This window comes from Xiphophorus hellerii, chromosome 11, assembly GCF_003331165.1.
Source record: "Xiphophorus hellerii strain 12219 chromosome 11, Xiphophorus_hellerii-4.1, whole genome shotgun sequence".
Taxonomy (NCBI): Eukaryota; Metazoa; Chordata; class Actinopteri; order Cyprinodontiformes; family Poeciliidae; genus Xiphophorus; species Xiphophorus hellerii.
In genome coordinates this window covers 3,490,731-3,508,632 of record NC_045682.1, presented here as the reverse complement: position 1 = coordinate 3,508,632, position 17,902 = coordinate 3,490,731, and the positions used below count along the sequence as shown (strand labels likewise).

Genomic DNA, 17,902 nt, shown 5'->3' with positions numbered 1-17,902 from the left:
CATAGACAATAACAAACGCTGCTAAAATAACATTACAGTGCTGGAATATGTATTTCTTGTTATTTGTATTATACTTAGAAGTTTTCAAGTGCTTATTGTGCAGAATAGTATCCCTTTTTTACCAGTTTTGTCTTTATTAACTAACACAACAAGACGATGTTAGCTGGTCAGGCTATCTGCCCAGGTAACAGGGCTGCAGTTGGTTTGCTAACAGACATGACATTTTGGACAGTGAACAACATTACCATAATTCTTGGCATAAGAACTCATTTTCATCCTTTGTCCTAAGACAAAATTGCAAAAGGTGAAAACAAAAATAATGAAACACCTCAGTGCGCAATGAAGATAGTTATTTGAGACACGGACCTTCATAAGGTTTTTCCGATGGGGCTCACTGTGGGACCAGGTGCACAAGGCAAAATCCCATTTGTTGCCAACTGCACATATGAGCTGGGTCTTAGACTTGTTTTCTAAAACCCATGATGCTTGTGAGAGTTGCCCTAAAAGTTTCAGAAAAGATCACAATTGTGTCGTAACACAGGAAGTTTCTCACTTTAATGGAAAACAATATCGCTGTCCGAAAATAAAACTGAATAAAAATAGTTATACAGCTGAAGGTCCACAATTACATACAAAAATATAGCAAAGTAATATTTAACACAACAGGTCAGTGTGTAGTCTGTGCTTATTCATGCACAGACAAGCTAAGACGTATTAATTCTTAAACCTACACACACGCACACACACCGGAAAACGTGTGCACACGCCTTCACACAAATACACACCCACACTCGTGTAACTGTTGTATTCATTCACCTTAGATGCTCCCTTTTTGAGAATGTCTGTCGCATTTCTCTTGCATTGAAGCCTGAAGTGCTGAAATAAAAAAATATAAAGGATGACCTCATTGCAACATCAACCACCTCTTTTCCCCTCTCTTAGCATCCCTCTCTCCATCTGCCAAACACCACAACTCCTCCTGCATCCTGTCCGCTCTCCTCCCTCCCTCCCACACTCCGGTCTTCTATGGCCCATTAAGAGCTAACAGGAAGCTAATTGCCTGTTTGATCAACTCTCTGTGGGCCTGGACCTGGAGGCTTTTAGCCGTCTGAGCTTTAGAGGGAAGACAGATGAGGCAGGAGGGAGATACAATATAAATGCCTCGTGTCTACTTTCTAGTTGGATTGTCTTAGTTCTCTTCCATCTGTCTGGGTTGAGTCTTCGTCAGATGTCATTATGACCGAAAACTTCAAAAGAACAAAAGGCAAGCTCTTCTCATGGTAAGTTTGCTTATTAACAAAGCTAACCCTCATAAACCAAGGTATTACCTGATTGGTGGATGAGTAAATAGATAAGAAAAAGAGGAGTGGAGAAGGAAGATGGAGGTCGGTCAGTGGGGTGAGGCTGGCGACAGACTGACTTCAAGAGGAAACCTGACCAGACTCCTGGAGCTTGACTAAAGCAGCACAGCTAAAAATAAAGACAAGGGAGGCTTCTTCTGCTGACAAAACAACACACACACACGCCCACACACACGCACACAGGTTGTACAGTAGGAGGAGACACACAAACACATTCGCACGCTGCCTTGACACAATGGATGCATCCTCTCTGGTTTAATAATCCCCGGTTCAGTTCTGGGTGGAAAACATCGTCCATCCACCTCACAGTGCTTTTCTTTTACAAATGAGCTTAATAGCATTTAAATTCACTTAGTCAGTACAGTGGATGGTCCCATTGTTTGGTTTCAGATTGTGAAGACAGTCACTTTATGGCCTTTATGCTTTGCTTTGCCCTAGTCAAGCAGTCAACGAAGCAAAAAGATTTAATTTCTTCCCTTTTTGTCCTTAGATTGCAATAAGTGCTCAGAACATCACTTCACGATTAGTTTCAGTGCTTGCTCTGAAATTCTGTTTCTGAAGAACGGATATCCTGTTGGCGAAGACTGTACACACCGCCGCGGGTCAGTCACTCTTCTCTGTGCTCCACTAGAACCTTCTGCAAAGGGTGGGGAGGAAGGAGGTTTAACAATAAATAAATAGATTTTATCACGCTGAGATAACAAGACAGAAGGCAAAGAGAGGTTGTTCTTGTCTGAGAGTCTGGGTTAAAGGTAGAGCTCTTTTTTTCAGGCATTAAGTCTCCAACATGAACAGGCACAGTAGGTCTTTGGTCCCCCCTGAGTTGGAGGTCTAAATTCAAAGTATTTTAGGAGAACAACATTTGATGTTGGGTTTGTTAGGTTGGTATTTGTAGGCAGATGGACCACAATGTCATAATTTTTGGGGGGGGGTTTGATTTTCTCCCCCAACTCTAAACGTGTCATAGCGACTTTTCCAGGTCTTTGTTTCGTAGCGGTGGGTGACCGGCGTTAGGGTTGGAGGCAGAAATTTTGCGGCACACTGTGTTGGTGTTGCTGCACCTGCAGCCAGGCCGTGTTGCTCGGTCATGGACGCACTGGCATAGTGCAAGACACATCCTGGCAGGGGGGTAGCAGCAGAGGCAGGGCAGACAGAGCGCCAGCAGCGCCATGGTGCTCCAACGAGCGCAGGCGTGGGCTGCAGCGCAGGAGCATGGCCGATCAGCGCAGTTATCCTCGTCATCTTGGGCAGAACAGTGATAGAACAGGCCTTTCACACAACACAAGCAAGTACCATACTCCACGGCGCTCTCGGCAGAGCAAAGACAACGTTGCTCACAGGCCCAGCACGAAGGCAGGCGGCGGGGGCTGCAGCATTCTTGACACTTGCAGCGGCCACATCGCTCACAGATGAACAAATGTTCAGCCTCCTCGTCTGTCAGGCCTTTACCGAAGGAAGTGTCGGACTTAAGCTCCCCTTTAGGCTGAGAGTGGATCACTGAACTGAATCCAGAGTGAGATGGCGTCAAACCTGCCAGAAGCCGCTGATCGGATGTGGCACTGGTCCGAGAAATCGAGGAACTCACGGTGCTGGAGCGGCTCAGGTGTGCCAGATGAGCATGCTGCTGCTGACTTTGACTGCGGGACAGAGCAGAGGAGAAAGAAGAAGGCTGGGGGTGATGGCTGTATACTATACGGTCCTCGTGGGCGTAGTAGAATCCAGACTGGGATCCCGGTTCCAACGCCACTGGTCTGTCCACATAGTCATTGTTGGCCCGAAAGGCCCGTATCTGGTCAAGTGAGAGTATTGAGTCCTGCTCATTTCTCAGGGAATGAGTGTGTTCCATCCTGGGGAGCCAGCAGTGTGGCACCGGGGTAGGGGATCCCAAATCTCAAGGGACATCAGACATTTCTGCAAATGCACAGAAGAAGAGAGAAAGCAGCTTCAGTTGTTGGTGCTTGAGATATCTGAGACAATCAAAAGTTGTCAAAACATTTCAAGTTTATTTGTGTAGCATATTTCAGCAACAAGGCAGTTCAAAGTGCTTTTCATCATAAAAATATCATGCAGTCACCGTGAAACAAGCAATAAGCATTACATTTTGTCAATTGTCATCATCAAAATCATCAATACTCATCATGTTAATCAGTGTTCCATTTAGAACTAACCAAAGACAACTCCACACAGGCAGGCTTCAAGCCTAGATTTAAAGGAACTCAGTGTTTCAGCTGTTCTGGTACTTTCTGGAAGTTTGCTACTGATTTGTGGAGCAAAAATATTTTAAGTCTATTCTTTGAGCTACAGGAGCCAGTGGAACCGCTTATTTCTGTTTCACCCAAATGTTTTGTTATTGTTGAGTTGTTTGCTAATTGCAATTTTGTTATTTGCTGCTGTGGCACAAAGTCATTCTACCTACAGTATCTACCTACTTGTCTGTCTGTCTGTCTGTCTGTCTAATTTTAACAACCAAGTCATGCCTGAACATGTTGCTGTTACAGGCAATAAACCTAAATACAGCCTTCAGAGATTTTTGAACATTTGGTTAACCCTCCTGTTAAGTTGCGGGTCAAATTGACCCCTTTTTTTTAAAGTTTAAAAAATGTTTTGAAATAGTATTTGGAAGTATTTTTTTTGCATGAAAATTTTTCTATCTATCTTAATAGGTGCAATCTACATATAAATTGAAAGTGTATTCATTTTACATATTTTCAACCCCCCCTGCGTCTACTTTTTACAGAGATACTGTTCGGGTCAATTTGACCAGGCAGTCAAGTTGACGGGCAAAAAAGGATTAAATAATATCTAATTCTATATGCGTCCTTGCAGCTTTGAACCAACACACCACACACATACATGCACACGCCCACACACACAAGCCCACTTTCTCACTATTCTCTTTACTTCACAAGGAAACTGCGAGAAAGCAGGTGTTCAGATAACTTTTGATGGGAATCTTTTCTGTTCCCATGGACAAACTCCATGCACACTGAGTGACACTCGGCAGAAGTGGAGGAATATATAAATACTCTCTGCATGACTCATTTATCTTGATTTTAATCAGTGGGTCAATTTGACCCAGAACAGTATGTGTGTCTCAAGTTCAATTATAAAGATCACCCATTGAGAAAAAAATCAAAATGTAATATAAAAAAATTTACAAAAGATGAATTTCAAGGAAATTATTGTTTCTTTGTTTGTAGGTTTTTTTCAGTGGACATAAAAAATGTAAATTCCATTTTTTATGTCCAAATGAGTAAATGAGCAGGTTGTCGTCATTGATCCTTTATTTGTGAGGAATAAAAAAACATCATTGCACAAATATTGATTGAAATGGTTAGTATTGGAGTTAATAATCAGATACAAAAATGTTTTGGAGGAATCTTTTGGTTTTTGACACTATGGCATGATTAAACACTCCCCGGGTCAAATTGACCCACAAACATTATTGCTGTACCTCAGAAACAAACATAACAGGAGAGTGAATAATTAATTTTGGCAGCAGAGGCTACAAACAGTCATCCACCGTGTCACTCTGACCGTGGAGGATCTCTGCTTCTCAAACTAACAGTTATTAGCCTGCCAGAAGCAGAGCGACGCGACCCGCTAATTCAGCATCTGTTAAACACAGCTGCTGCTGCTGCTGCTGCTGCTGGTTCTTTTGAATTAACTAAGGTTTTTTTAGTGCTATTTGAGTCATAACGTTAGTATGTTTTCAGTAAAAATCAAAAATATAAGTATTTTTAAAGTTTCTACCTTCATAGCTTTAGTATCGCTTGGGAGAAAGCACAAGTCAAAAACGAATGCAATTAGTTTTAGTATTTCGATGACCAAAAACTTGTTTTTAATGATGCAACTCTGAAAACCGCAAGTAATAAAGCCCAAACATTTGGCATCAATAAATGTCCATGGAACTGAAGATATGTGGGTTTCTGTGGTCTGAATATGTAAACACAGTTCGGTGGGTCTGGTTTCCTGGCAATGTTACAGATTTCTGTTACAAAAAGAGAAAGAAATGAAACATTCCTCCTCAACTTGTTGAGTTAATCTCTTGAGAAGCGTCACTTGGTTTGGACATCAAACTGGACAGAAAACAACAGTTGTGAAGGCACAAAGAGGACCAAACATGTTTAAGGCGAGCTGGTTTATACTTTTGAAAGTTTGGTTGTCTCATAACAGAACGGTAATAAGAGGTAGATGGAGACCAGTTAGTCGATTAGTAACAATTGTTTCAAGAAATATTCAAGTATAAAGTTTGAGGAAACATGGCTTAGTATAAAATAATCAGAAAATGATATGCAACTAAATCAAATTATTTATTAGATTTGAGAGTGTAAATAGTCATATATTGCTATAATTTATCAAAATGAAAATAGATTTGAACAAAATGGCAATATGTGGCTGCAAAAGTGGAAAGGATGCACCATCTTCAATAATCACACAGCAAGGCATAAATACACAGTAAAATATCTGTCTGTGCAAATGTCCAAGGTCAAGAGGTCACTGCCTCACCTTTCAAAAGAAAAATTGAAATGTGTTTTGAACAGAAGATTGTAAAGATGGTTAAAAGAGTAAGAAACAACAGCATTATATAACCTGATATTGTTTTTGAGGCAGGTAAAGTATTTTATGAGTTATCAGCATATAGGGAGATGATGTTTGACTGCAAATGTATGTGGCACCAGAAGCTAAAGGCACATAGTCAAGAAGAAACAGAAGGACTTTAGAAAAAGTTGTGCAAAAGTAACGGAATTATGTTTATGCTTTTATCCAAACTGACTTATTTATTTTTCTATTGTTTTTGGACCTAATGTAGGTGGATAAAACCTGAGAACAGCAGTTCATCACTGGAAAGAGATGTACACTGATTAATGATCACTTTCTGGGTAACAAAAAATACAAAAAAAAACTAATTTACTCCTTTGTATTAAAAAATATACAGAACAAATTGTGGTTTTACAGTTTCTTTTTGACTTAACGTGACCAGTCAGCCCCTTGGTTTCCTCCTTCCGCAGGTCCAGCCATAAAGCAGCAGATAAGGAAGGATGGGGCTGGTTAGACCAAGATGCATTTTTCAAATTAGTTTGAGAGGAGAGGTCCTGGTGACTAATCTCATCAGACAGAGCGGTGGCTGCAGCTCACTCCTACTCTGCTCGCCTATCAGACCATCTAATTGTTAAAAGGGAAGAGGCCTGTCGTTCATTTTCATGACCTCATATTTACTTACAACTGATGCCACCCTGAACATGGCACAGATCCCGGAAGTCATGAGAGATGGCTGAACACAACAGAGCCTAATTCTTTTCAAGCTCAACTAATTGGAGGGAGGGACTTTCTGCTCCAATATTATTTCTCACTGTGGATATTAGACTAAGCGAGGGCTACACTACTGCAATTTTGTTTGACATTTTTTGCTTATCTTAATGTTTTTTGTTTTGTTTCGTGTTTTTTAATGAACTGATTAGAGGATTGATTTTTTTTTTCTTTTTTTAAAGCTGAAATAACCATGTCAGGCCAGGAGAGGGCGACAATAATAATAACATCTCTAAATGCAAAGAAGAAATCGAACATCGCTGGTCATTTTCTGAGCATCTGTAGTTTTATTGACTTATTCATTTTTTCTCTATTGAATCAGTTCAATCCACAACACTGTTTTATCCCAAAGGGAAACTAAATGTCACATCATTCAAAACGTCATTATGGATGATGATGCTGTGGGAGGGATGGATGTCTGGTAGCAGTCAGTCTTGCACCAAATCTGAAGGAGCCTTTGGCTTCTTGACACACTGTTGTTGTATGACAGTCTTATGCAGCTGTTATGCAGCTCAGTTTCCAAGCAGCAAAGACAATATTTCATCTTCTGGATGACACTATTAGTTACTGGAAAGTACTGCTAATCCACCTTCTTTGCTTTTGCTGCTCTTGTTTATTAGTGCAATTTCCCCCGGCTGGGTTTCTAGACTGTGCAGTCAAAACTCTGATCATCCAGAGTGTTCTGCCACATCTGGTCAGTCTGAAAAACAGACATGTATTTATAACTTGTTTTAACACCAGCCACAGCTGAAACAAAGTACTGCACATACGTGATAAATAAGATAAACGAAAGCATAAAAATAAAGTGACAAAGTGGCATACAATAATGAATGAAAGAAGCTCAATTCAAAATGCAATAAAACGGCACAGTTAAACAGATCAAATCAATACCAATTAAAGATAAGTAAAATCAAGTCTCAGTTGGGTTTTCAAATGGGTTGTAAAATTGGGCAGTGAAGGAGCCTGTCGAATAATAATGGTACTTTCACCACAAAGCCAGCCAGATGTAGAACACATTGCAAAAAATAAATAAATACATTTCTACTACTATTGTGATTTGTGGCATAAGCTAAATACCCACAGCAGCACTGCTGAGGCAGTGAAGGACTCAAAGGTTCATTAATGTCTTTAAAATACATTAGAGAAGAGACTAAATTACAAAGATAAAGGAACACAGCTTAGATGTCGGGGGCGAGTTCAGCAGGATTCATCTCACAGAATACTGTCCCATTCATAATCCAAAATGACAACTGCAAAACTGGCAAGAAATGAGATCGTACTGAAATGACAGGTCAGGCAGGTAGAGCATTAATCAGAAAAAGAAAACATCCCACAGTCACTCTGGAGGAGCTGCAGAGATTTGTAACGCAGGTAGGACTTTTACTCCCCCTCTGAGATCCTCCAGACTAGTGGCAGCAGCAATTTGCAAACATCTGAGCTACTTCTCAGTCCGACACTCATAATAGGAACAGTTGTAAATGATCTCAGAAATCTTGTGATTTCTGGAAGCCGGAGTGTCGGAAAGAGTTGGAGCTTCTTAAAGAGACAGAGACCAATTTCAAGAGATCAAATTGTGAAGTCAAATTTCTGTGAAGTTATGTTTGATATATCTAGATTTTTTATAATAATTGAAGTTAACATAGTTACTTGATTGTGCTTCAGTATGACTATGCTGAGTGTTACTGTTGCTTTGGCTGGAGCTGCTTGGGAGTCTGTTATCAGTCCTCTGTCCATAGCAACTGGGAGAAGAGTTGGCGTGTGTGTGTGTGTGTGTGTGTGTTAACGGTTGGTTAAGCTTAGGCATAAATGCATTTACTAAAATGAATGGAAGTCAATACAATGTCCTCAGACCAACAGAAGTACAAGGGTATGTGTGTTAAAGGAAGTAGGAGGGTGGGGCAGGCAGCATCCCCCTCTCACATTACAAGTGGAGCTGAAGGATGTGTGTGTGTCTGCGTGTGTTTTTTATGAGTCACATGTTTGTTATTGTCTGAGGATTCTGGAAAGCTGGCTTCCCAAAACACGGTTTCCATGGAGACATCTTCCAGTAAATGGATGTGGGGTACAATCTGCAGCAGTCACTTAAACGTCGGCTTTGTGTAAACATATAACCAATATCGAAAGTGAAAACAAATGAACAACGTATGACCTTAGTACACAGTATGGCAATTAATATTATTATTATTATTCCCTGCTTGTAACTTATAGACCCTACAAAGTAAACAGTTAAAATTTGTTACTTGTGTAAGCAGCAGGTGGCAACCTGCTAACTAATCACACAGCAATGCATGTGTAACGCCACTGAGGTCCATTTTGGTTCAGGCATGCAGGACAGTTTTTATTTGGATCTATTCCAACTACAGATTGTCCTTACAGTTGCAGTTTGAAGGTTGGAACAGATACTGTGTTGGATTCATGAACAAGGAAAAAAAAACATGATGGGTGAGACTTGTAAAAGGTATTTGCTGTTGTATGTTCACCCAGATATTCTCATTAACACACACTTTTTCCTTTCACTCAATTTTCCATGGATATTCTCGGAAACCACTGTTTTAGCATCAAGTTGTTGACTGTCATTTACAGCCTGATGGACAAGAGTCAACTCAGCAGTCTTCCAAACAACATGGCCATGATTTAACGTTTCTTTAGTATTCTTATTTTCTGTGGTAAGGCATGATTTTTATTTATAATTAGCTTCAAGCCATAATCATCACCATTAACAGAACGCCTGAAATATATAGCTATCTGTTTTAAGGGGCTAAGAATTATTTTTGCTTTTTAATTGTGTTTCTTTTTGTATTTACACCTTCTCATAATAAATGACAGACTTATGAGGAATTTGAAAGCACTTTAATTTGTATTTACTTGATCTGCTCTAATTAAATATCTAAAACACTAAAGTAAACTTGAGATTGGGTTAAGGATGAAAACTGCAAATTCAGCTGAACTAGATTCTGAACTAATTTTCAAAAATTGAAAGGTGGTGCTGTGTATTCTGTTAAATTAGATCCACACTGTATTGCCTAACATCTGCAAGTAAAATTGTTATGGAATTTGAATGGTTTAAATACTGATATAAACTTGTTATTAGGTAGTAGCTACAAGTCAGTTACCAAATACTCTTAATACTAGATTAAAATCACTGATGCTGTGGTTAGTTTGAGCTTGAAGTCTAATTCTGAATTTCACCTCCTGACATTGGAATTCTGACCTAAAAAACATTTGAGTTCTCCAAGCAACCCTCTGGCATTGTACTGAAAAACCTCCATTTGTGATATTGCGTTGCTATGGCTACCTGTAGTTAGCTAAGCCAACTACCAAATACTCTCTCTTTTTTTGGACATAGAACTAGACTGTGCTGAGCTTCCACTTAGATGATTTTCTGACTTGCACTTTGACCGTGGTCAGGTTTGGCATTAAGTCATCATAGGATCAAACAGAAATGGATGAAGTTCCTGCACACAACATAGAATAAATGAAAATAAACGGCACTGTAGCAGACCAAACTGAGAGGGAAAACTGTGAAAGAGAGAGAGCTGATGTTTTCAGAAGCTGTCAGCAGTAACCTGAGGAAAGCGCTCTGGGGGAGTATCAGTGATGACTGAGCCCCTGCCCCGGGACACACTCACACACACTCTTTTCCATCACTCCTTGCAACAAAAACACTATGTCTGTCTTTGCTGCAACATAACTATTCCACACATCAAATTTCTAATCACTATTCAGTTTGGCATATGTATTTTAAATACATACATGTATGACATCCATCCAAGAAAGTTTGGGTTTTTTTTGTCTTTTATTTGTACCGTAATTTATTATTACAATTATTATTATTACGGTTATTCTTTCCTATGTGGAAACTGTCCAACCTGGCACTTATTCTTTTAATGGTGTGTTACTTACAGTTATTTTGTTTTGATGTTTAGTTTCTGTCTTCAAAACCACAGTTCATACTATCCTGTAGTATGGCTTATTTAAACAAACATTAAAAATACTTTGCATAGGGCTTTGACTGTTTTACTCTGATAATTACTTTTATCAGCTGCAGCAGCTCTCCCGTGGGGTTTGTCAGGGTGTAGTGTTAGTTACCATAATCTTTCCTTTACAAATCTCAAGATGTTTGTGTCAAGTCCTTTGCACTGTGTAATATTGTTACCAATTGTTTTTCTGGTGGTAATCTTTCCATAAACATAAATGGTCATATTTTTTGCAGTCTTAATCATAGCACTCTAGTTCTGTTCTCCCTACATTGGCTTTCTATTGATTTCGATGTACGGATTAAAATTACGTTGTTTTGTCAGAGCTTTTTCAAATATGTTAAACAGGTCAGCACATAAGTCCTATCAGACATAAAAATATATATTTCTATCATATCATGATCATATTTTCTATCTTTTATCAATATGTGTATTCTTCTTGGAAGTGATACTAGCATTTTTGAGTGGCGCAGCCAGAGTCCTAACTTCAATTGGAAAGAGACTCTATCCGATTGTAAAAAATAATAATAATAATAATAATAATAATTTTAAAAAATCCAAATTTAAAAAATTCAATTGAAGGTTTACAAAAACCATCAAATGAATCAAACTGAGCTTCTCCTACAAATCACCACTAATTGGAATTTAAACAGAATAGCACAAATACAGTCTATCATGTACTCAGGAAAATACAGAGTACACTAGTCTATTAAAGCAACTACAGTGTAGTTAAATTGTTTAGTTGCTTGTACATGCATTTGTTCTTGTTTGAAAAATTGTGCAAACTCAAACACCCCAGAGCAGTGCATTACAAATATAACATCCCATAATCAGCATGCCCATATAAGGCTTTAGAGACCTCCTGCCTTGGTTTGAATCACTATCAGCTGTCTGAGTTACGGGTGAATGCTGCAATAAGCTCCATCCAACGGGCTGAATATCTCATTAGCATGCAAAGTGTGTATCCATGACAACTGAAAGAAAGGCCAACAAATACTGCAGTCCTTTAAAATATTATTAATTTGTACACTAATATTAAAGTCACAACAAATTATGGAACCATTACACAAAATCTTACCAAGTATTATTGGTCTAGTTTCTAGTCCAAATTTCTTGGTACACTTCAAATAAAAGAAAACCAACTAACAAGTAACTTTTCAGCAAGATATAAGAGCTTTTTTTAAGTCAATAATTCTTTAATATTGATTAAAAAAAAGTTTCTGTTCCACTGGAAGATTATTTCCCTTGAAACAAAAGAAACATCTTGTTATAAGAGCACTAGTTCTTTTTCATCCACATTAAGGAATTATTGGTGTGAAACAAGCTCTTACATCTTGCTGAAAAGTTACTTGTAAGTTCATTTTCTCTCATTTGAAGTGTACTATGATATTCGGATTAGAAACTAGACCAAAACCACTAATATTTTGTGTTGTTTCAGTGTAGAACTCCAGGTATTGTTAAATACACTAGATTGTTTATATAGTTGACAATGGCTCACATGTTGCTGCTAATGTAGCTGCCCAAAACAGAAAACAGTCCCCCATAAAATAAAGTCACTTTTTCTCAATTAAAGCAGTGTTTTTGGATTTGCATATAAATAAGCACTTTATACATTTTCATTTTCAAATTTTCTGTTCATCAATGCATCATGAAGGCCTTAAAAAGCCCAAGTCTTAATCTTGGGCGTCGCTCATACAGCTGACAAATTGTGTACAAAAAAAAAGTTTTATATCCACAAATTTTAGTCAAGTTTTTCAAATGTGAATATCAATATTAAATAAACGAAGTAAATGCATCCAACATTTACCAAATGAATCATCTGCTGTCTCAATTTTGGTGAAAAGAGATGCTGAGTAAAAATTGCAAAAGGGGTGAAGAACTTATCAGCTTGTCTGACTTCCTGACTGTCACTGAACTTAACCTGCTGAACTTCACTGATGTTAATCATCTTTTGGCGTCAGATGACATCATGGTTTCAGGCTATTTTAAAACAGACAGCACAGTTTGGAATGAGGAGGGGTTGCCCTTCCCTCTCCGCTCTTTTCCCATTTTCCTTTCCTCCTCCTTCCACTCACTCTTTCAACTGCTTTTCAGCCATTCAGTCCTGCTGACCTTTCCCTTAACTCTTTTGGCCTTTTTATCCCATTGTGCCTCCAGTTGCTAAGTTATCAAGAGGAAATGAATTAAATTTTGTAAACTGCAGTGTTTTTCAAGAGTGGCAATACATATTCATTTTATTTTACTACCACCACACCACTGAACCTAAGCTGCACATTGCATTAAGAAAATTCTTTTTAAGTTTCAAATGTCTTCTCAGTTGTCTTATAGTCTAATATAGAAAAAATTGTGTTCATCTTTACGTACAAATACCCCGAGTGTTTCAAACCAGCAGAATTCACCAGGTCAAATCTTTTAATGTCATCACTTCAGATTTTTCTGGTTCTATGATTTTCCCTTTAAGGACAAGTCTGGCACTAAGACCCAGGGGCCTTCCTTCCAACGCCCTCTGGGAGCTCAGCAGAATTCAATGACAATAAACTCGACGAGATACCGGATGTGCCGAATCTGACCCCAGCGGAAAGACTGAAATAGACACTGCAGACCAGAAAGTCCAGGCATGGGAAGGAGGAAACAAGGAAGAGAGAAGAGCCAGAGAATGAGGGAACGATGTACGTTTGAAATTATGAAAATGAAAGAAGTAGAGACTATATGACCCAGTTGTTTACATATTCAAATAGAGATGTAAATAAATAACAGAAATTAATAAAAGCTCAAATCAAAATAGATTACCTACAAAGGAGAAAGCCTATGATCCATCAGCTGGTAGGCTACATAGGACATAAAGTTTTTCCACAACTAACTGGATATTTCTGCCCAGTTATAAGAAGGAGTACGGATGTTTCGAACCTGGACTGAATTTTAGTTTTAATTACACTTATTTTACCAGATGAGACAGTTGATTTCTAGTTCTAATTTACTACTCTGTCTTACTATGATACTGCCATACAATCAAAAAAGAAGAACAAAAGTGAGAAATAGCTGGTCTTTAATTGTAAATTCCTCTGAGGAACAAACTCAACCAAAGATATATGCTACGTAACCAATATGTTTAGTTTGAATGTTGCAAGAGCATGAAAAAGGAATGGTAAAATCAGTCTTTAAGCGAAAGGTTCTTTTTCACAGATGAAATATGGAAATAATCCTAGGTCATTTTACAGTTTCAAAGCAACATTTGTGTGTAACATAAGATAATATAATGTGATAACTTATTAGTCTCCTGTAGGAGAAATTTGTCTAGAAATCAGGGGCGAAACTGCAGTACAATAAAAAGAACAGCACGTCCAAAAAGGACAATAAATAAATACATAAAAACACAAATTTTCATTCATATGCAATACATCCTCTACATGCTACTCTTGATCAACATCTGGCCTCAAGAGATGACTTTATATCAAAATAAATCAAAATAGAATGCTAAAGGTTAGCTAAGACATATCTTTAGCATTATTCACTACTGATTTAACTGAACCCTTAAAACGCAGCTTAAAAGTAAGCGGTGTCCTCAGACTGATAAAGTACATTAGCTACTTGCTAAGTAAAAGATTAGCAAAAGATCCTACACAAGATAATACCAAGAGAGGGGCTAGCATAACCATTTTAAAGTCCATATTTCCTAATTAAAATCATCATCAGGAAAACCTATTGAGGACAATACTTGGAAACTTAAAGTTGAAGATTTCTCACTAAACCTGACTACAAAATCCAAAATGGCTGCCTTATGATTGGTTGCACTCTGGAACACCAGAGGGCTTGGAGGAATGTCAAACCTAATTCAAAGTTACAATTTTTAAGAGATCATTTAATGGCTGTATGATATAGCTAGCATAACATGTTAGCTAAGGTAAGACTAGCCAGCCCTTTACTCATTTTGACTGTCATTTGATAAGTTAAAACATGCATATGGGTTTGAAGTAAACTATAAAATGCTAATGTTTTCCCTGTTAGACGTTCCAACCTCTAAGAGATCATTATTGGGATTAAGTTACAGCTAGTATAACATGTTAGCAAAGGTAATGCTGGCTAGCCCTGCAGTCATTTTGGCTTACTAAAAGTTCAAATTGACCACCAGAATGGGTAAGAAAGAAAATTAAGTGATGATTAAAGTCATGGTTGACATACAAGCTGGAAGGGGCTAAAAAATAAGCTGGTCTACTTTATTGCATTGAGGAGCCATTAGACTGTGCATTTAGGATGAACAATCTAGTGTCATGGATGAGTCTTTCATCTTGTTGAAAAATCTGCAACCAAACAGCAAAGAAATCTTAAGGATTTAGATAGTTTCTGTCAACAGCAGTGGGTCAGAATCAATCCTGCAAAGCACTAAAAACCTGGTGAAATATCTCAGTACTTTTATCTCTTTCTCCAACAATTTCTAAGTAATGCTGCAGTGAGATGAAATACTTATTTTACACAATGACTTCCAAACCAATGTTTTTAACTTTAATGTCGTGGGGGGTTTTTTCTCAAGTTTTTTTTTTTTTTTTTTTAAATCTGGTCTCTGCTTGAATGAGGAGACTTTAAGAAACCAGAAGGGGATACATTTTTTTTCCCATTCCACTGCAGTTCTTACTAGAAGAAAGTGAGATGTGGAGGATTTTTGACTTTTTTCTCCAGCACATCTTACTTTTTATGTCTTCCCCAAAGATCAATGTTCCATACTTGCTGAATGAAATGTTACCATCTCTTAGCTGTTTTATTGTTGAATGAATTAAGAATATATTTGCTTCATATCTCCGCTTCTTTCTTTCCACCCTTCATTCTGTGTAGGTAACTTCTCCTTCCAAACAGCTGTCCATTTGCCCAACTATGGTGAACACTTCTTCCCCTTGCCCACCCATTCCTCCCTCCCTGCATCCGGTTCATTTTCTTTCTTTCCGTTCTTCCCATCAGTCCATCCCATCATTTTCTCATCCACCCGCCCCTCCAGTCCCATCCCAACGTAGATGGGTATTGACGTTCCACATCCGACCTTGAGGACAATCAATCCCGGCCTCATATGTCCCCAATGCAGTTACATGTAAACTGCTCTGGAGCTAAGTATTGGTTTTAGAAGTGGAACAGCTGGAATAAAGTTACCTTAACTTCATCCTAAAGCTGCTGAGTAAAAACATATCTAGGAATTTCACAGGGTTTTACTAGAGTGATGAAATAGATACACCACAAGGTTAACCATATTTTAAAAAAGACAGTTTTCTATTTCAAATGACCAACTTCTTATGTGATGCAACAAGATGAGCAGAAACACGTCCTGCTGATGAAACCTACTTGTTACAGATGGTGAAATGTTGACTACTGGCAGTTTTACGTATATTTGTAGGTCTGCATGTTGAAAAGTGTTATTTTATTCTTTTAATAAGACTCTTAAAATATGTACAAAATGTTTGTAATATTTAACTACAGTGTTAATAATGCTCTTCAACTATATTTAATGCATACTTATTTGCATTCGTATTTTTTCTCACCAGCATTGTTGTTGCCATGATACATTTCATGTCTATAAGCCGTTTTTCTTTGAGATGTTGATTAATGAGACTTTTAGAGCAGCATTTGCACTATTTGTATGTTCTGTTCCATGATCAAATATATTCAGAAGGAGAAGGAGAATTTAGAAGGCTTTTAATTCCAAGGGATGCGCACAAACATGAGCAGGGTGTTAAATTACCGTGTAATGCAGCTGGTTGTTCATTAACGGATCAAACAACAGTACTTACATGTAGTTATCTCAGTGTGGTTATTTAAAGTGTTGCAGATTTAAACAATTATTCCTGAGAGATTGTTATTTTAGTTACTGAAATTTAAAAACTTACACTGCTTCTTAAGTGCAAACAAACTTTAAACAGAGTAAATTTTAGGATGCAAACTCTGCTTCCACCTTTACAACAGGGAGTTTGAGTGGCTTTGAATTTCCTCGAGAATCTTGAAACCATTCTTTCGCTTCAAGGTCAGGCAACTCACCAATAGATCATGATGAGATCGAATGGCGACAGGATGAGTTTATGCTTACCTCTGACTGGAGGGAGATCCATTCCGCGACGGTGTGCCGGTGCCTCCCGGATGTGAGCGTGCAGAATCCCTACAGTTTCTTTTTGTTAAAACACATAAAAGTAAACCTGGTGTTGTGGTCTTGTTGGTATCTGCTTATAGGCTGGGAGGATGCTCTTTCTCAGTTTGAAGCACCCTTCTCCTTTTCCTCCTCCTCCTCCTCCTCCTTCCCGGACCTTTTCTGTTCCCGGGCGCTTCCTCTCCAGGTCACCCCGCTCTTCACCTTCCAAAAATAAGCCAACTAGTCCTTTTGTGTAAACTGCATAAAAACAGAGCCTCCCCCCAGCCCTTCTCTGTCCTTGCTCAACAGAGATTCACTTTGGAATGGCTGCTCCTGATGCTGGAATCATGTCAAACAAACAGGCACATGTATGGCTTTGGTATATTTTGTCTGCAGTTCTCAGAGCAGGAAATGAGTCTTTAGATGCCTGAGAGTGAATCAGAAATATCTCCACACAGTAGCTGAACTTGCAGTGTGAAAACTTGATAGCAAAGAAAAAAATGCAGCTTTTGGAGTCTGAATGAGAGGAGATACGAGTCAGGATTGCTAGGTAAAAAAAAAAAATCTCTTCTTTGTTATTTATAAAAACTCTCCCTGTCTTTCTGTTGTAGTTTCCTCTCCTCTTTCTAAGAGATGAATGACTGAGAGCTGCATGCAGTCTGTGTCTCTCTTTCACACACACACATTATCTCCGGTCAGCCCTCCTCCTTTCCCGTCTCCAACTCCTCCCTCTTTCATCACTGAATTCAGCTCAATTCACTTAACTCCGCTTTACCATGACTGGGCAAAAGTTGGACTTAAACAAGCTCTGGAATCAAGTCAAGATGCAGAGGAGGAACGATTAAAAAAAAAAATAATCAAATTTCATTAATACAGAACTGATTCATCAAAATTTCCAAATGGAAGAATTTATGTTCATAGTGTGAAGTCATTTTTGGCAAACTAGCTTCATTGTATCAATAAAACTTTGACTTGCATGCTGAACATCATCAATAAAAAAAATAAACAATTTATATATGTTTTGATGCAGCAGCAAAATCATGGCCCTCAGCTGGTGGCGATTTGGATGAAGTAGCATTGGAGGGATCAAGGAACATGTTTGGACAATGTACTCAACTCTGGTACTTGAGTAAAAGTGTTGATGGTCAAAT

General features: G+C 38.4%; 1 protein-coding gene across 1 annotated transcript; it reads right to left on the bottom strand.

Moving 5' to 3' along the window:
• Positions 1-114: 114 nt before the first annotated feature.
• Positions 115-17,599, bottom strand: LOC116728951 (protein sprouty homolog 3). The gene is made up of 2 exons (XM_032577307.1): positions 16,713-17,599; positions 115-3,272 (listed from the first exon to the last, which is right to left on the bottom strand). The coding sequence occupies exon 2, from the start codon at positions 3,205-3,207 to the stop codon at positions 2,323-2,325; it is 885 nt and encodes a 294-aa protein (XP_032433198.1). The 5' UTR covers positions 3,208-3,272; positions 16,713-17,599; the 3' UTR covers positions 115-2,322.
• Between the last annotated feature and the right edge of the window lie 303 nt (positions 17,600-17,902).